This window comes from Aspergillus japonicus (assembly GCF_003184785.1).
Source record: "Aspergillus japonicus CBS 114.51 unplaced genomic scaffold BO86scaffold_45, whole genome shotgun sequence".
Lineage (NCBI taxonomy): Eukaryota > Fungi > Ascomycota > Eurotiomycetes > Eurotiales > Aspergillaceae > Aspergillus > Aspergillus japonicus.
This window is the reverse complement of record NW_020291682.1, coordinates 1-16,924: the sequence shown is the minus strand read 5'-3', so window position 1 is coordinate 16,924 and position 16,924 is coordinate 1. Positions and strand designations below refer to the sequence as shown.

Sequence of the window (16,924 nt, the reverse complement as noted above, 5' to 3'; positions counted from 1 at the left end):
GAGCGTGATCCTGTCTTGGTCTGTCTCATTTTGATTTGTTTCATCAAGTTAAATTTCTGGATCAGAGGAATTTGGCCATGAAAAGAGTGATGCTATACAGAAGCCGTTCGCTCATTCGTGTCTTTCTCTCCGTATGTGCGCGCACACACACTCACATACTATTTAAATGACACCATCCTTATCCCTTCAGTCCACTTCGAACAGCAATGCAATGATCAAAGATAGGTTGCCGTAAAGCTTTAAACAATCTTCCGATAGACAAATCTCTGCCTGTTCTAGCAATGGCTTAGTTGAATAGGAAACCCTCACGCAGGAAGCAAAGAATGGAGAGATGCTCATCACCTGGTGAGGCGGCTCCTTGGATACATCAGACGGAGAACTTCAAGCTCGCGCGCGAGTCGGTCAAGAAAGTCCAATCCCAAGTAGTTAGGGATCATGACCCTGGCCACCATAGTAATAATTCTCCGCTTGAGAGATCAACTGGCGGTTAAGCCTTGGCTCCACACGACCGGGGGGGGGGGCGAGGTCAGAGATCACTGGGTGTTGGTTGGCGTTTTACAAAACGAAGCTGAGAGATCTGGAGTTAATTTCCATCATAGGTAGGCCAGCTTGGATCTTGCGGGCTCAGGCGGCTTTCAAGCCTGGTTGATCTACGTCAGACTCGAAGACGGATACCTGGAAAGCGGTCTCCTCGTACATAACGAGTACCTCTATACCGTCATCTGTCTTGGATTTTCACCATGAAGGTCGTACAGAGAGGCAATGGAAATCCTGGTAATCCTCCTTTCTAGATAGAGTACAGTACAAGATGTGACTCTAGTTCTCGTGGAATGATGGCTTGTTTGCTTCTCCGATACCGAAGTAGTAAGTTCGTGCCCACGAACGAACTTCTAGCTATATTCTCCGCCGTATAGAATCGCTGGTCGGCCTTTGGAGCAGTATCTAACTGCTCCGCACGATCCGAATGGGGAGATCCATGCCCACTACGGAGTACTTGGAACTATGAACGGAGGCGCGCGTACCATCAATCTAGTGATCTTGGTGGATCGATGGAGACGGTGAGAGGCATGAACTGCCACCTTCTGGACTATCAGGACTTCATCTGAGTTGTTCTTTACTCCGTAGGCTCTGTCTTTTTGCATTTCCCGCTCTCTTCTCTTTTTTTTTTTCTTAAAAATTGCCTCATCAATTGAATCCGGGTCCAGACGAATCGGTGTAAGTCACAACCCGGATTTCAGGCGCGTTCAGGCGCAAGGGCAATGAACAACGGTGACCGGCAAGAGCGAGAATCTGGGGAGAAGGACGAAAAAAGTGACTCCAGGCCTCACCGCTGGTTTCATCGCGATGAGAATGACATCGAGAGTCTGATTTGGGCAAGAAGGGGATCAAAGGGAGGGGTGAGGAAGACTGTCATTTGACTGACAAGCCCTATCATTCCAGCTAACCATGCTCGGCTGATGGCGCCAGGGCTGATGATAGGCCCGGGAAGCTTCTTCCTGCACTGGCTGCAGCACCTCCTCGCAACCCCTTGCGTGTAGATAGTGGAGAAGAGGTGCAGCGATTATGTCCCACTTGGGCGGCCCAACCCCACCTTCTTCTGTTGTTGTTGCTGCTTGCTGTTCGGTCACTTGCCTATGAATTAGTCTCGACGGACTCAGAGGTACGGATAGCGCGCCTCCATTGTTCGGACAAGGTCTTGTCTTTCTCTTGTTTCCTTCCTGCCTTCTTTCCCTCTTTCTTTCTTTCTTCCCTTCCTCCCTCCATGATTTGCGGTGGTGGGAGAAATGAGAAATGAAGCTGACAGGTCAGGGAAGAATGTCGTACAGGAAGTTGATGAGAAGATGTGGTAGGTGTGGTGGTGGCGGTGGTGGAGGTGTAGAGATGACAAAGGGGAGGGAGGGAGGGGGATGCCCTTCCCACTGAAAGCTCTCACGTTCACGTTCTTTCTTCTCTACCTCGAGAATCTAACTGAATCTTTATTGTTGCTCTCTTCTTACCGTTAAGCGCGTCTACCAAATTAGCTTTGCACTTCCTTCTCGAACGTTCCAGATAATTGTAAACATTCCAATGTTTCTCTCTTCTGTCGAGTCTGTTGCTGCCTCGTGCTCATGTGCTCGATCTCGACTGCTGATTACCGAAATAGAGAAGACATCATCCAGCATAGCACATGCTTCAGCTTAGATCCAAGTCAAAACATGGCCTTCCTGCCGGTAGTTATGCAGGTATAGGGCAGAGGTGAGCTTCACTGTATGCACATCAAAAAAGCACAATGCGCTGCGCGGTCCGTGTTGAGTCTGACACGAACTATGGACGATGTGTGGGATGAAGAGGATGATCCAGTGGAGGTAAGTCCAGGGCTAAAATTATGATCGGCCTGTGGATGTCAACTACAGTCTATATTGTACTGTACTTCCTACACTGACAATTTGGCTACAACCCTGTCAATTTTTCTTAGACTAGGTTCGGGAGACAGCTGAGAATTAAGATGACCATGAAAGACCATCGGACCCCGATTGGCATTCCGTGTCAGGTATTATCTCAAGTACGGGGTAGACATAAAATAATGAGACAAGAAAAGGCCGGGAGGCAATTAAGAGGAAAAGGAAGGGGAGTCCGCTACGGACGGGCCGACTCCCGCAGCCGTCGTACATCCATCCATACATACATACATACCAACTTAGGTACAGTACCTACCTGCGGGGTCCAAGTGAATATCTAGGTATGTACTCATGTGTAGGTATACTTCAATATCATCATACTTTCCCGAATCGGAGATTTGGCCTGCGTAGGACAAGATACAGATAGGAGATAGCAATATCAGTCCTAATTGAGAATCACTCTTGCCCAACAACATAACAAAAGAGAGAGAGGAAAATGAATAAGAACAGGATAAGGGGTGCAGAACAACACTCATCACCAATTCAGGGGATCCGGTCGGAGTTACAGGGGGAATTCAACCATACGCAAGCATACAGTAGGTACTCCAGTACGGAGTACCTGTACACTATACACTAGTAGGTAAGTTACCTAATGTTAGGTAGTGTTAAAGCAAACCAGTCTGACCACAACTTTTTTCCCAGTTGGCATCATTATCATTAGTACAGAATATTATTCTATCTTCCCAGTTCCCACCGTCGGCGGTCCAGCCCAGGGATCATGGATGGCTCTGCGCTAAATCTGCGCCTGATCAAGCTTGGGGGCTTTTTTAGTTCATTTAGTTCGGTCCATTTAGCTTGGTGGGCTAAAGATTTCCTTCCAGTGCACACCAATCACCCATTATTGCTTCCGATCCCCACCATTCATTCATCTCCCTCCTCCTCCCTCCCCCCTCTCCCCTCCCCCCCACTTCATCAGAAATACCAATCAGCCGGACAGTTGACAACTGACAATTCACCCATTGACACTGACACACTGACACACTGACAGAAAAGAAGACTAATAGACTAGCGGCTCACTAAAAAGTGAACGGACCCAACGGAGTCAACCGCCGGCCCCTTCAGCAACCGGGCCTATCCCTGCCACGCTAGGACGAACTGCGTAAATGCACGGGGATCAAATCAGATCAATCACGGCCGGGGATCGCGCGCCGCTTCGCTCATTCGATGCACCATTCAGGACGAAAAGGCTTGGGGCTGATTCGTGATGACCGGTCCGGCTGTGTCTCGCTCTCCTCGAAGGTGAGGACTGAGGAATTACTCCGGGTGCAGATGTGGGGAACGAGTTCGACTCATTCGATGCTGTCCTCCTATGAGTGGGTACACTCTAGTACGATAGTCCGAGGATTCTTTCACTCAGGGCTTTCACAATTAATCTCCTTCCTGGGATGGAGCATTGAGTCGATTCAGTCGGACTGGTCACTGGCGTATGTATGGACTATGAACTATTACTAACGAACTTTTGGGAAGGTTGCGCTGGGCTGCCATGATTTTACCTGTCAAATCCTCGGCTGTACCTGCAGCTGCCATGCAAGCGCAAGCAACGAACCACCCTTCCAGGTTGCCTCGCATCTAGTCTAAGAATTCTTCAGCTGTCTGACAATTCTTCTCCGTACCCTACAGACTTCCAGCCGGATGCACAACAGTGCAGCTCCGACGATGACTAGCACGGGTGGGGGGAATTTGACCGGGAGCTCCGACCTTCTCCTTCCTTCCTCCCTCCCTCATCCTCCATCCGCCCATCCGGGGCCGCGAGGGTTCGAGCCGAGGCCATCGATAACAACTAGCGACTAATAACCCCCCTCACCGTCTGAAGACCCCTGGGGGGCAAAGACAAATCTCCGTCTGCAGTGCGACCTATGCATTAACTTGGTGATAGGCGATGCGGGAATAACCGATCAAGGAACATATTCCATCTGAATTCTTTGTTCCGACCGGACAATTTGCACCACCACCACATCATTCTCGTCATCATCAATCGCATGGTCAACTTCGAGCACTGTACTGTACTCTCCGGTCTCAGAAGACACGAATACCGTGCGGATCATCAAGTCGAGAAGGGTTAGGGAATGGCCCCCAAGGACAACAGCTCCGAGCAGGGACTAATTTTACTCCATTCGTCCACTGGCCGGCGCTTACAATACCTGATTTCGCGCAGGGATTCGATGACCGGAATGTTAGGCGGTTTTTGCAATGATACGGTGGCCTACTTCGGCGATTGGTTCTACTGATTGAGTATTCCTCCTGCCCTTTCCGTATTTGTTCGGCACTTGTCGAAGCCGCGCAGAAGAAGTCCTCGATCACGGCGACCGACCATAACAACCCAGCTCAGACCGAGTCGCTTCCTTCGTCCATCCGTGTCCGACTACGACGGCCGTCATGGCCATAACTAATGGGCCAATCAAGGATCGCCGATGGGCTTAAGATATGTTTCTACTGTTCTTTGGGGCAAGGTGGGTAAATCCTTCATCATCTGATGGCCCGAAGTCGCTTTTCGGTGGTGGAGGGCGGGCTGCACGCAGTAATTAACCTTACATTGCATGTTCCGGCGAGTTACCCGTGCACGATCGACTGCGCAGGTGGACTGCCTTGCGTTAGATTAGTGGAGGACCAGGAAATTGCGGATGTGGAATCCTGCTCGCCATCTTCTGGCTCACTGACTTTCTTTCTTTCTTTCTTTCTTTCTTTTTGTGGTCTCTTTCCCAGATGCCAAAATTAAATTTGCAAAACAAGATATGCTTACTACCTACTCTGGTAATTCTGAGCGATCTGGATTCAATACACAGGGGGCCTTACCTGAGCCAATTGCGACCTTTCGATCCAGAATATTGTACGGCATGTTACGATGGCATCATCCCATACCTTAAGCAGAGGGTGTCACAGACACACTGAGAGGTACGACACAGACATGGTGGCGATGGTTGGCCACCGGGCTGAGGATCCATGTCCCCGCGACACGGACCCCTTCTCCTCTTCCCTCTCTCCCCTCCCCCCGGTTAATCATCCAAGAACAGTATTTGAGCTACCTATATTAGGGGACATTAAAGATCTCTCCCGGATTGGCCAAGCTGGTTCATGCATTGATTGGCAGCAGAAGCAACCACGTATGTGCTGGCAGGACATCTACCAACTCTTTCTCTCCCTCCATCTGCTATATTCGCCTTGTATTTTTTGTTTTCTTTCTTTTTGTATTTTCCGTCGCTCTTTTTTTTTTTTCTTTCTTTTCCCTCTTTCATCTCTTGCTTTGCGCCCGTCTACCGTTGATGCCGCCAGCCGGAGAACATGGCTGGCTGTTGCAGTGCCTTCAAATGAAGACCTCGATTGACTGACTGGCTGACTGACTGGCTGACCGCTTCTCTCCTCTGCCATCCTTGCCGCTCCTCGCGCGTCTGTGCCAGGGTCAGTTTCAGCTGCAACGACCCGTGATGCATTTGCGGACGCAGGGTTGGGTTGGCCGTTTTGCGAGGACAAGTCGCTAGCATACCCGGAGATGGTGCTGGGGATGTCGTTTCTGTACTCCCCCGCTGGGATTCTTTTGATCTCTCTAGTTTTATTACCCTTTGCACAACTGTCGAGGATTGAGCTACAGCACGTAGTGTAGTAGTGTGTGCACATTCCAAGGTGACATACATATGTATGTCACTTCCATAGCGGCCGATCCACGGCCCCTCTCTGGGAGGGGACGATCTGCCCCTAATTATAGCTTGTCCAGCTGATCAATGGTGGTTGAAGTCGACCATCCATCAGCCATTCATCCTTCCATCCCTTGATCACACCACTGGCCACCCACCCAGCCACACATTTGCCTCGCTTCACCGTCTTTCCGCTGCTGTTGCTGCTGCTGCCGCCGCCGCCGCCCTGGAATGCGTGCGTTGTGCGCCGTGGAGCAGGATTGATTGGAGGTACGAGATAATGGCGAAGGGGATGTCCCTGTTTGTCAATTGCCATCCTAGCACTCATTCTGATTGGATAAAGATTCAGGGAGTGAGGTGGTGTCGCGCTGCGATGCGATGTACTGTAACTTTATTGCTATCTGGGAAACGATTGCGTCGGTGCTGCCCGCGGTCAGTGATATATACAATCACAGCTGTATGCGTTTGAGTAGAGAGGTTGTAGTTAGTAGTAGTTATTTTTCTGTAATTGTCGTCTCACAATCAGGATAGATTGAGTCCATATTAAGGAAATATATGCTCTGAAGAGGTTAATGGATGATTTAGCACCCATTCTCCTTACCTCAGTAACAAGTAGGCCAAAAGTGATTCCCATCGTACAGTAAGATAGCATAGATAAGTACTCCGTACTGTAGACCATAAAGACGATAAAGACCGGGCTAGCTTATCGATAAGCCACCGTCAATCATCACATGACTCCATCCCCTCCCTCCGCCTACGCAACCGTACCTAATCCATGGATCGTAAACAAAAAACATTCCACCCGAACTTGTCTGAAACCTCCGACACCCAATCGACAAACCACAAAGTCTAAACGACAAAAGCTTCCAGCCCCCTCCCACTCAGAAACCCGACAGACATACCCCACGCGTACCTGATCTTGCAGACCGAATCTAGCCAGTCTGCGCCATCCCCCGGGAGTTGGAAAAAACCCCCGAAAGCGCAAGGGAGAGAGGGGGAGCCCTCCAAATACAGAACAGAAGAGAAGAAACAATGCCACCACCACCACCTCCCACGAAACCCACGAAACCCACATTCAACCCAAACCCACAACCGCGAGCCCGCCTCTTCGACGTCTTCAACTCCGCCTCGACGGGTCATCAGGTTGCCGATGGCGGCGGCGCCCGCGGGCGCGAATGGCGGATCACCCGGCAGGAGAAACTGGCGCGGCAGTTTGGGTCGAGGGATGGGGATTGCACTTCTTCGCCTGCTTTGACACCTGCTGCAGCTGCTGCAGTGGAGGGGATGGGAAATGGTAGTGGGGAGGAGGAGGCCGGGAGGGGAGAGTGGGTGTTTGCTGCTACTGCTGCTCATTCCGGCTCTGTTTGCTCTGGGAACAAAAACAACAGCAACAGCAACCACTCCAACAACATCGGCGCGGGGTCACAGTTTGGTGCTGCTCAGCAGCACTCGCATTTGCGCTCGTCGCATAATGGGCCGAGACAGGTCCAATGGGGGGTTCGGGCTTCCTCCTCATCGGCATCGACGGGTCAGATGGATATACGAAATATGCTTGGTGGGCAGGTTCGCAAACGAGGATTCCCTGGGGGTGTGAGTGATGACAGTGGGGGTGGTGAGTCGGGTGCGATTGGGATGAAGAAAGCGAAGGTGCAGACGGGGTATAGCCCTGACTGGGCTACAGAGATAGCACCACCAGCAGCGGCAGCAGTAACGACGACAACAGCAACAGAAGGAGCTGTAGCTGCGCCGGCCCTAATAACCACCTCCTTCAAATCTCATCCCGCAACTACACCTACACCTACACCTTCTATCACCTCGACGACCACGACCACGATCAAAAGCCCAACAACACAAACGTCCCCCTCAACGACATCTGCAACGACCCCATCTACCTCATGCCAAACTATACCGCCATCCCTTCATACCGATCCCATGAACAACAAAAAGATCTTCACCTCCCTCACCATCCACATCAACGGCCAAACCACCCCTCTCATCTCGGACCACGCTCTCAAGCGCCTCCTAGTCTCCCAAGGAGCCACCCTCAGCCTCTCCCTCTCGCGGAAGATCACGCATGTCATCATCGGAGTCCCCAATGCAGGACCGGGCAGCGGCGGCGCGGGAGGTGGACTCGCCGCTACCAAGATCCAGAAGGAGCTCCAGCGCGGAGGATGGAAGGGAGTGAAGATTGTGGGGGTCCAATGGTAAGCTTGCTTCCCTCACCTCCCCTTTCCGTTCCTCGCATATGCCACTTTGTCTTTCGAACGGGGGAACCCGAGTTAGCAAAGGTGTGAGCAGTAAGTGAGCTAGGTAAAGAGGAAATACCCGTGCTGATTGAGAGAAAATGAAATAGGGCTTTGGATAGTATCAAGGCTGGGAAGCGGCTCTCAGAAGGTAGATATGCGGTTCAATTACGAGGGAGGCAGAGGAGTGTGCTTGGGTTCTGCTCCCCGTCATCTGCAGAGGGCTTATGATGCATGCATACACGATTGCTCCTGCAAGACATTCATAGATTCGCATTGACTGCGACTCCATTGACCACTTGACTTCGAAAGATACCCCCGTGCAATATACGCCCCATCCTTATCGGGCCATACATTTGCGCAAGCTTATCACGATAATACCTTAATCTCAACAAGGATCAAATACATACACATACATACATTAATATATCCAAATCTTCATATATACATTATTGAGTTCATCAGTCATCATTTATATCGTATATCATACCATTTGGCTCGGTTCCTAGATAAATGCCCCCTTCTTCCCTGGAAGACCTCCACTCCCTCCGCCACTGCTCCGTCCTGATTGATGTCTCCGCCAGCCCTCGCTGCTACCACCCCCTATGCCGCTCCCGCGGGTCGGCGGGGACGACACGAATGTTCCTGCGCTACTATCGGACTCGCGTCGTAACCCCGCCATTCCGATTGGCGCGTATGGATCAGCCAGCGGTTCTTCGTCGGGCAGAGGGGGCAGCGGGTTCACGCGCAGTCGCGCCGGATACAGTGATTCGCTGGAGAATATGCGATGCGACTCAAGGGAGTCGGCTCGGTGAGATTGACCCGATGGCAACGGGTCCGGTCCGTCGTTCCAAATATCGTCGTCATCATAAGCACTACCCAGGGCCTTCTCGTCCAGGTCATCTGATCTCGAATCCCCTCGCACCAGGCCAAGGCGCTCTTCTTCGGTTGCGCCCGACGAGCGGTGATAGTGGTGATGGAGCCCACTCTGCCGTGAAACAGGACGAGCGGCGACAGGTTCGGGGCTACTGGCTTTCTTTCGACCGAGGACACTGGTGAACGAAAATTGGCGTTCAGCGCCTCCGTGCGGAGGGGGGCTCGGGGGAAGAGTATGATTGTCATTCTCAGTGTCGACCGCAGACCTGATGGAACGGCCGTCGCGGCCGGCATAGTGAGTATCGGGGTATTTGCGGTTTGATTCCATAGCCTTCAGCGACACGGGATCGGCGTCCGAGAGATGCAACGGCTCTTTGTGTATCGGTTGCCACGTCGGATGGAAGATACTGTTCGCGCGCGAGCGGAGGTCATCTAGGAATGAATTATTGCTCTGTGTCGTAGTCGGTCGGGGCGGTTCATCGTCCTCCTCGTCCTCGCATTTCTGCTCCTCCGGCACGCGGGCCATACCCAGCGGTGGAAATGGATGGTGACGGACGGATGGGGTGCGTGTGCGCGCTGCCATGGTGGGACCCTCGCCGAGCACGGTCTTGCGCCGGCGCAGTCCATCCCATTCAACGATTTCATTCTCGGCCAGCGGAGTGCGTAGATCCTCCTGGCGGTCGTGATAATAGCGGCGGGCTTCTTCAGCCTCCATGGTCCGGCGGGGGGTAGAAATGCGGCGGATGATGGCCGCGGCGCCGCGGATGGAGTCAGCCTTGGGCTCGAATTCGTGTTCTTCCTGCGTCGCAACCTCGCGGACCTGGTCCAAATCGCCCTTGAAAACGGCAGCATCGGGGACATCTTTGGCAGATTTGGATAGCTGCAGCAAGACCACACCTGCGCAGATCTGTAGGAACCCGAGGACGACGGTGACGATGTCTTTGACAGAGCCGTGGAAGCCCTGGAACAAAACAGCGGAGGTGACGATGGTTGCGCTGGTGAAGAAGACGTAGTAGGTCGGAGTCACGAGGGCCGCGTTGAAGATATTCAGTGCTTTCTGTATTCGGTCAGCAGACATTCATCCCAGGCAGGTGGGTGGAAGGAAGAGCACACACATTTAGATAAATGATCTCTGTCAGGAGCGTGGCTACCACAAACACTAACAGAACATACAAGAACCATTCCTTGAACTGCGACTCCCCATTGATCTGCGCCAGAATGGCCGAGCCCAGCCCCTGTGTCGCAACGACGCTCAGCCCCCCAATCAGCGAGCAGATACTGAGATACACGAACATGGACTTCTTCCCGTATCGCGGCCCCAGATACAGGGCGACGAAAGTACACCCGACGATGATCACTCCCGCATAGGACAGAAACCCGGGGGTGATCACATAGTGTTTCATCTCCTGGATATCGCTCACGGACGACTGCTCGGGCGCATTGAGCGGGATCACCACGGAGCCAAGAATGCAGCAGAAACAACCGACCTTCCCGACGAAGCTGAGGCGTTCCTTGAGGAAGATGGCGGAGAGGATGGTGCACACGACGACGGTGAGCGCGCCCAGCGGGGTTACCAGGATCGCATCCACAAACGCATAGGCTACGAAATTGCAGATCTCGCCGACGATCATGAGGGTCATTCCCCCCCACCAGTACAGGTTCTTGAGGTAGCCATAACCCTCGCCGGCCTCTTCGTTGTATTTGACATTGGCGCGGAGGAGGCCGATCTTCTTGAGGACGAAAGAGGTGCCGATGAAGAAGCCGGAAGCGACGGCGAGGCAGATCCCGACGATTTTGTAGGAGGCGGGTCGCGAGGATGAGGAGGACGAGGCGGCGGAAGTAGTGGTTTCTCGTGCAGCCAAAAGGGCGGCTGTGGTGGTGTAGTTGTAGAGCGCTGTCATCGCTGCGGCGGTTGTCGTGGCAGCCATGACGATCGAGAAGAGGGGAGGGGTGAAAGATAAGGGAATGGGAAAGGAAGTGGTTCAGAGCGGAGAGAACCGTGGTTACATGGAGAAGGAGATGGTGAGAGAGAGGTGATTTGATGAAGACACACTGCCGGCAGTGAATGACTGAAATGGTGAATGGTGGTACCTAGTCAGCACACAACCCCCTTTTCTTTTTTTTTCTTTTTTCTTTTTCTTTTCCAATTGATCTTGTACTTTTCGTATGTCTGGGTTTCAGGCTGAGGTTGGGAGAAGGAAGGAGATCGGGGCGGAAAAGAAAGATTGATCGAGTATAATTAGACGGCGCTAAAGACCGTGGGAAAGACCGTGGGCAAGACGGTGGCTGAGTTGCGACAACACGGGAATGTGGAGTGAGCCGGTGGGTTGGAATGTGTCAGGTTGATAACATAAACACTCTAATCTACTGTACTTTCGAACGACAGAGCAGTAGCGAGGTAGTAAGTAAGAGCAAGTGATTAAGTTCAAGTTGTAGTAATGTCTCCGTAGATGTAAGTTCAGTTTGTGGTGTGAGTGTCTCAGTGTATAGAGTAAAATAGGGCTGCCAGGAAATAATAATAATAAACAGAGAGGCTGGTTGAACTGCACGTGCGGCGGGTCTTCTTCCCTGTAAAGTACTGGTACGTACCTTATTTACAAATTACAGTACATCACATCTCAACCCTTGACCATATAATTCATTCATATATTGAAAAGAAAAGGAAATTCATTCACTCATTAATTAGGGTATCCTTCAGTTCAATATCACCAAGTCCTCAATCAAACTCCTCCGGCCATCCTTCCTCCACTATGCTTACGGGACTTCTTCTCTCGTGGGTATCCTGACGCCATAACTTCAGCCCCTCTTTCTCCATCCCATAGAGTATTAAGCAGATCATATCATAGCATCATTTCCTCATCGAACATGATAGCTCGGTTTCCGCTGCTTGTTCACCACGGGAGGTTCATCCATAGGATATGGCGGTCGGGTCTTCCCGCCTGCCCCCGGATATCCGTGGCCACTATTCGTCGTTGTCGGAGGCATCACTGTCGGCATCGGCATGGGAATCCCCCCAAGTTCACTGGGATGGTCAGGATAAGGGATGGGGGTCTTTGGCGGCACGGGTGGAGGCATTTCTTCCCCGTTCTGATGCGAGGGTAGCTCAAAACTAGGCCGCGAAGATCCATGGGGACTCGGACTGGCCAGGTCACTGCCCGAGCCACGCGCCGGGGACCCCAGAACGGCATCGTGCGGTGTCGGGTGCGCGGGGAGTGTGTCATCGGTCGCCGTCAACGGTCGTAAAACAAAATCGCCGGGCAACTCGGCAGGCAATTCCACCGCCATCGGATGGGGCAACGGAGGCTGCACCGACAGGACGGGACTGCCCAGGATGGAACTGGTCTCCTCGCCTGCGTCATTTCCTCCAGTCACCGCCGCATGGTCGGCCAGACGTCGATGCTGTCGATTAATCTTGGCAAATTTGACTCCTGCATCGAGGATCTGTCGCTTCACCTCCGGTCGAGTCAAATAACGCCTTGTATTGGTGCTGATGTCCGCCAGGCGATTCCACTCGTTCATCCCAAACTCGCCCACCCCGACCTCAACATTCAATCGGTAATAATTATCCTGGCTCACGTTGCGCTTCGAAAGATGGTCGCGCAGCATGGCCACATGAATATCTTCACAGCCCTCGATTTTGGCGATCAGTCGCCGACGTGCCTCCGCGAAAGAGCCCAGCGCATCCCCGAAGAAATCTTCCCACCACTCGTGCTGGCGGTTGTTCGTGCCGGGCGGTCGCTTGCCGGTGCCGACGCTGACGAATACACCCACCTCACGGCCTGGCCACTCGTTCACCGTCGCTTCGTCCAATACCTGCGGCGCCGGATTGTAGGTGCCGGCCCCTTCATCGATGAACACGTGCTGGCCGATCTGGATCGGCTTGAAAGCCATCCCGGTGGCCGAGGTGGCCCGACCGGCCTGCCAGACTGTACAATTGAACTCGGGTGGGGGCTCTTTGCGGGAATCGTATGAACGGAGCATGACAGATGACCCATTTCGGGTGGTACCTTTGTAGAGAGCGGTGACCGCGCTGAAGAAGTCAGTAAAGTCCATAGGATAGTGGGAGCGCAAGGGGCCATACGTTTTGGTTCGATATTCCCGATTGTCATACAATAAAGCATCCGGGTTCCCCCACCGCAAGCCGTTCACAAATGTCGAATTGCGATGACTATGGTGACCGGACGAGTGTGTTGTACTGGTGGTGCTGAAACTAGCGCGACTGCCCGAGCGCTGCGGAATGGCGACCGCATTGGGGCTATAGGGGGCACCGGCGAGTGAGTTGCGCGCGCTGCCGGGGGTCATGTCATTCCCCTCGGCCTCGAAGACGGTATGTTCACGAACGCATTCGCGAATGGCCTCTTCGAGCCTGGAGGCCTTGAATAAGGTGGAACGGAATGGGATGCCGGCAATGGTTTTGTCGGTTTCGAAGACCCGGCGGGTCATGCGCACGTAGACTTCCTTACAGGTTTCGAGGTCAAGGCGGAGACGGCCCAACATGAGGGCAATGAGACCGCCGGTTCCGGTGCCAACGATGAGATCAAAATGATCGCATGGTTTGGGAATCTCCTCACGACGAGGTGCCTTTCCTTCGCATTCGACGTAGACACGGTACATGAGTTCTTGGAGGATAATGAGCATGGAATAGCCCCGGACGCCGCCACCATCTAATTGTTGAGAGTAAAAGAGTTAGTATGGAAAATAAAGAGCCAGAGCTGAACGCCCTACCTAGCGAGAGGATCCTCAAGGGAGGGCCCTTGGTGGTATCCTTGCGGCGGAGATTGACGGAGTAATCCATGACCCCGCGGGGTTGAGACACGCACGATCAGGCGGAAACGGTTGTAGGCAGTAAGTTAGAGGAGAAAGGTAGTGCTCCTAAGAATCCTGGTGCGATGGCGCAGAAATGAAAGTAGACAAGTGCTGACCGAGAGTTGGATGAGAGATGATAGTGGGAGAGTTAACAGATTAGTTTTTTCTTTTTCTTTTCTCTCTGTCTCAAGCCTCTGGCGGCAAGAAGCGAGGAATGGAGTGAAGAATAGAGAATGACTACAAAATGATTACTCCGGTGATGGCATGAACGGCTGATGCCGGCTGCTGCGCCACGCCCCGCTGAGCTAATCAGTTGGGAATCATGGATTCAGAGGAAAGACACGAGCGGGTCTTATAGGGCAGATAAACAGTCCGTTGATTGGTCTCATGCAGCGTGCCGTGCAGGTGGCGGTGCAATTGACTGGAAAGAAAAAGTGGAACCGTGCGTATTGTAGATTGGCCATACGAACTACTTTCGAGTCAAGGTTCTGAATTCTTGACGTAATGAGCTCAATTGGGCCAACACTACGGAGTTAGGTACACCACAGTAGATACGCGAAAATAAGTCCAAGTAGTACGCGGAACTTCGGATGGATGGACTGATTTACGGGCTGTATATGTGTGTAATCAACAATGTAATCAACAAGGTCATCAACAAGGTCATCAACAAGGTCATCAACAAGGTCATTGATGAATGTCATTGATGAAGGAACCCACCACTGGCGGTACCAGCAGTAACCTAGCTATAGCCAGTTGGCCGCTTCAACCATGGGTCTTCCCATCACCAGGAACCGGACCAAGATCCCCCGCAGTGCATTATGGTTGACTGGTTGACACGGGTCTGTGTCCCCAATCCTCCTCTCTATTCCTCCTCCCTCATACTCCGTCTCGTATCTCGTGCCCAACCATCTGAGATCTCAATTGGTCAACCCGGGCCAGTCTATGCAAGTCATCCAGTCAGTCAAGCCACTGCAGTGTCATTGTGCTCCCCAGTCAGTACTCACCGTATACCATTCGTTCATTCATCCGTCGAGCGACGGCCACCTCATCACCCACGTGCACTGCCTGACCCTCCGACTCACCGTCGAGAAAGACATACCGACCGAAGACCGGGCTAAATTTCGCCCCTTTGTCGACCCTACGGTCTTTCATCAATTTCTTCAACACATTGCCCATCTCCCCCTGTGCCATCGCGCCCGTCGCATAGTCGACATTTAGACTCTGGCACCGAACGCAGTTGGCTGTCAGCAGCAGCCGCGCTTTTCCTTCCTTGCCAGACCCAATGACCACCTCCGCCCAGAAGTCTTCCTCGAAGGCCTCCTTTGCGCCAGCCACAACAATGTTTGGGCGGAACTTGGTGACATCCATGTCCAGGCCCCCTTCCAGCCGTTCCGACACGTTATCCACCGACGTCGCCGACACTAGCAGATACGGGGCCGTATCCGCGAATGTGATGCGTTCCTCTTCTTCCCCTCTTGCGCCGACTCGATCATAGACGGCCTTCCCCCCCAGCGTGACCACCAGCAACACGACCACCGCTGCCGCGCTGGACATTGACAGCGTCTTCTGTTCGCCCGTCGTACTCAAACCCACTAGTAGATTGAACAAGAGGGTCACCCCAGCGATCCCAGCCACTGTCCCCGCAGTGAGCATGCCCTCATCGTTTCTCATTCCTTTCGGTTTTCCTGGGGTTTCTTCTTTGATCACCCCCGCATGCGCTGCACTTTTCGAGGGTCCAAAGCTCCCAAGAACTCGCCTCGAATGTGGTCCCAGGTAGGCCAGCACAACGGGGTATCCGAACCACTCGCTGAACCAATCATTATACTGTGCACCCATATTATACCCCTTCGTGGGGCTCTGGTGCATCATGATGGCCAGCTCTTCCAATTGCCGCGTGTCAGGACAAAGGGGGATGTGGAGGATGCGGTTTGGTTTGGCGTCATTATCATCACTGGGGGTCTCGCTCGCAGCCGGCCGAAAGGTCACTATGATCTGTCCTGGTTCCGTGCCAGCCTCGCTAGGGAAGACAATCTCGGCTTGGAATAGGGACATTTCCGGGAAGTGTGGAACGTGCATGTTCTTGAGGGTGCCATCGTCAAGGACCTTCAGGAGCATGAACCGGCGATCGTAGAGGAAGCCTGTTCGGGTGACGGTCGCGGACGAGAGGGCCGTCCCACGAATCGATTTTATGGGGTACGTGTATAACTAGATAAACAAATGACTTTAGTCTCCCTGTATTCCTGATCACATAAAGTGAAGGATTCCAGCCCACATCGCGCGCGGGAGCTTAGAGGCCATCATCCCGCGAACGAAGGCCAGGTGACGATGATGTAGAACTAACTCACTGAGAGAAGTCAGAGAACCGACATACCTGGCTGATATGCATGGTTGCGAGATGACTGGGTATGCAGCGTATTGTTGCTATTCCGATCAACGATACTTCGAATCAAGTTGGAGCCTCCCTCCCTTGAAACAGGATGCAGGCGTCATGTTGTTGGGGGCCAACTAATGCGGAGACGAGCATACCCATTGCACGTGCTGATTAGCTAGCTTAGGTATGTATCAGTCTGACTAAGACTCGATTGATCAGTTAACTTGATCAGTTAGCTAGTATGTTATTGTTGGGTCTGTTTCAAGTCTAAGAAAACATGGAGGAAGTGTGTTTTGTCGGGAGTGATGGTATCTGATCGAACATGTTGCAGGAAGTGAGGGTTTGGGCAACAGTAGAGTACGGAAGTACATAGTAAGTTAACTGTTGCAAGTGCCACCATAAAGCACAGCAGTCCTATGTGCGTAGTTACTCATAGCTTTCGACACAATGTCTTGCATACTGAATCATAACGTAATCGTCAGCCGAGCGAGCCACGCAAGCGAGCGAGCCAGCAGATCCACCAAATGCAGCACCAACATGGATTCTTGATTTGTATACAAA

The 16,924-nt window shown here is 52.5% G+C and overlaps 4 protein-coding genes across 4 annotated transcripts; 1 reads left to right on the top strand and 3 right to left on the bottom strand.

Annotated features, from left to right (window-relative positions):
- Positions 1 to 5,297: 5,297 nt before the first annotated feature.
- On the bottom strand, positions 5,298 to 6,089 carry BO86DRAFT_390985 (uncharacterized protein). The gene has a single exon (XM_025672504.1). The coding sequence runs from the start codon at positions 6,065 to 6,067 to the stop codon at positions 5,690 to 5,692; it is 378 nt and encodes a 125-aa protein (XP_025525322.1). The 5' UTR covers positions 6,068 to 6,089; the 3' UTR covers positions 5,298 to 5,689.
- A 685-nt stretch (positions 6,090 to 6,774) lies between these two features.
- On the top strand, positions 6,775 to 8,734 carry BO86DRAFT_390984 (uncharacterized protein). Its single transcript, XM_025672503.1, has 2 exons — positions 6,775 to 8,271; positions 8,421 to 8,734. The coding sequence occupies exons 1-2, from the start codon at positions 7,100 to 7,102 to the stop codon at positions 8,539 to 8,541; spliced, it is 1,293 nt and encodes a 430-aa protein (XP_025525321.1). The 5' UTR covers positions 6,775 to 7,099; the 3' UTR covers positions 8,542 to 8,734.
- Positions 8,735 to 8,741: 7 nt separating this feature from the next.
- Positions 8,742 to 14,262, bottom strand: BO86DRAFT_449660 (DUF803-domain-containing protein). Its single transcript, XM_025676738.1, has 6 exons — positions 13,912 to 14,262; positions 13,268 to 13,850; positions 12,052 to 13,216; positions 11,118 to 11,277; positions 10,302 to 11,035; positions 8,742 to 10,243 (listed from the first exon to the last, which is right to left on the bottom strand). The coding sequence occupies exons 1-6, from the start codon at positions 13,979 to 13,981 to the stop codon at positions 8,816 to 8,818; spliced, it is 4,140 nt and encodes a 1,379-aa protein (XP_025525320.1). The 5' UTR covers positions 13,982 to 14,262; the 3' UTR covers positions 8,742 to 8,815.
- Positions 14,263 to 14,570: 308 nt separating this feature from the next.
- On the bottom strand, positions 14,571 to 16,685 carry BO86DRAFT_390981 (MOSC domain protein). The gene is made up of 3 exons (XM_025672502.1): positions 16,364 to 16,685; positions 14,997 to 16,197; positions 14,571 to 14,932 (listed from the first exon to the last, which is right to left on the bottom strand). Exons 1-3 carry the CDS (start codon positions 16,376 to 16,378, stop codon positions 14,910 to 14,912), a joined length of 1,239 nt encoding a protein of 412 aa, XP_025525319.1. The 5' UTR covers positions 16,379 to 16,685; the 3' UTR covers positions 14,571 to 14,909.
- Between the last annotated feature and the right edge of the window lie 239 nt (positions 16,686 to 16,924).